The 1,645-nt window shown below is 48.3% G+C and overlaps 1 protein-coding gene across 1 annotated transcript; it reads left to right on the top strand.

Annotated features, from left to right (window-relative positions):
* Positions 1–298: 298 nt before the first annotated feature.
* On the top strand, positions 299–1,029 carry LOC149231449 (uncharacterized). Its single transcript, XM_089376308.1, has one exon. It carries the CDS (start codon positions 507–509, stop codon positions 1,017–1,019), a length of 513 nt encoding a protein of 170 aa, XP_089232434.1. The 5' UTR covers positions 299–506; the 3' UTR covers positions 1,020–1,029.
* The last annotated feature ends 616 nt before the right edge of the window (positions 1,030–1,645 follow it).

Here is a 1,645-nt window from a genome sequence, read left to right on the forward strand (position 1 = left end):
CACTAAACCCAAATTCCGCTATAAGAGCTTGTAACCCTCATAAGGACTCATAATCCTAATATATAGGTTCTTCAAATTTGCCATCCAAAACCCACCTTGCACCCATTTTCAGATCTTAAATCGCCTCATCATAAACCCAATTTCTGGACTTGAGAGGGTTTATAGTACTGGAGTAACGACAATGGGAACAACGGAGACGCAGACGCATTGCAGTTTCCACAGATCTGCCGACCCAAAAGTGAATTTTCGCAGCGACTACTCATTAAATCCGGGGGCCGTTTAGGCGCTCTCGTAGCCCATAAAATCTGAGGCTCCATTCAACCCCTTTCATCTTCAATCGTTCCAAGGCCTCTTTGGTCTGCCTGGGTGCGTTTCTGAATTTCTCACCGAGTGAGTGAGTAGATCCAGCCTTGTTTCAGCGAAATCTGTTGTGGTTTGGGGTTTTCTTGGCTTTGCCTTTTCATTCTTTGTTTCCTTGGATTCGAACTTGAGAGCTCCTGAATATAATGGCCCAGGAGAGCTGGAACCAGGAGGAGACCGGGTGCCAAGTCCCGGAAGGGCTCATGCGTTGTGCCAACAACTGTGGCTTCTTCGAAAGTCCGGCCACCATGAGCCTCTGCTCCAAGTGTTACCGCGAATTCGTGCTGCTCAACTCCCCCAAATCGTCCTTCGATAAGCCGCAGCAGCAGCAGCCGATGCAGGGCAAGGTTTCTATCCCGAGACTTGACGTTGCTGCTGAGGAGATTCGATCCGAATACCTGGTCGTCGACGGGGCCGACCCTTCTTGCAGCACAACCGTTCATCAACTGGAACCCCAGCAGCAACAAAACCCCCTCCCCTTCCTCCACGACAAACGAACCGCTGCTTTTCCTGCCGAAAACGCGTGGGGCTTACCGGATTCAGGTGCCGCTGCGGCGACATGTTCTGCGCCCTCCACAGGTACTCCGACAAACACAACTACACATACGATTACAAGACCGTCGGGCGAGAGGCCATTGCCAAGGCTAACCCTCTCGTGAAGGCCGATAAGATTCTGAGGTTCTATTTTGCAGTTCCATGTTATTATAATCTGAACCTTCCTGGCCTGAAGGCGTTTAGCGTGGCCAACAATGATCTCAATGGTTCCATACCCAGCTCCTTGAAAATATTTCCCAACTCATCCTTTCAAGGGAATGGCCTTTGCGGAACTCCTTTGCCTCAATGTATACTAGAGGTTCCAGCCCCAGCTCCACCCCTTCCATTACCTCCATTGCGACTAAACCTCTGGAATTGCAACTACAATGATTGTCACTGCAGTTGCAACAAATGTGAATGCCATTGTTTGAAGGATGGATTGGAGTTGTGGGATCCGTATTCCCTTGTTGGTTGAGGCCACTGGCCTCTATTATGTTTTTTGGGTACATTTTGAGGAGAGACTAGACCATTGTTTGCACAGAACTGAGTGCTCTTCTTCCTTGTTGACCGTGTGAGCTTTTCTTGTGGAAAAGACTCAAATTTCAGAGGACACAATTATTTGGTTAGTTGTACATGTGTATTCTCAGTCGAGTGGATACATGTGACTTTATGTAGCTGTAACAAAGGCAGAAAGACAGAGAGATAAGAGGTCGATTCCCTTGGGGTCTTTATTACAACAGTGTATTAAAGG

This window comes from Pinus tabuliformis, chromosome J, assembly GCF_031772625.1.
Source record: "Pinus tabuliformis cultivar Carrire ecotype Pingquan chromosome J, CPIR1, whole genome shotgun sequence".
Classification (NCBI taxonomy): Eukaryota; Viridiplantae; Streptophyta; class Pinopsida; order Pinales; family Pinaceae; genus Pinus; species Pinus tabuliformis.

Bases quoted from the DNA above. Each gene is read 5' to 3' on its own strand.
- LOC149231449 (XM_089376308.1), top strand. From the start codon at position 507: ATGGCCCAGGAGAGCTGGAACCAGGAGGAGACCGGGTGCCAAGTCCCG.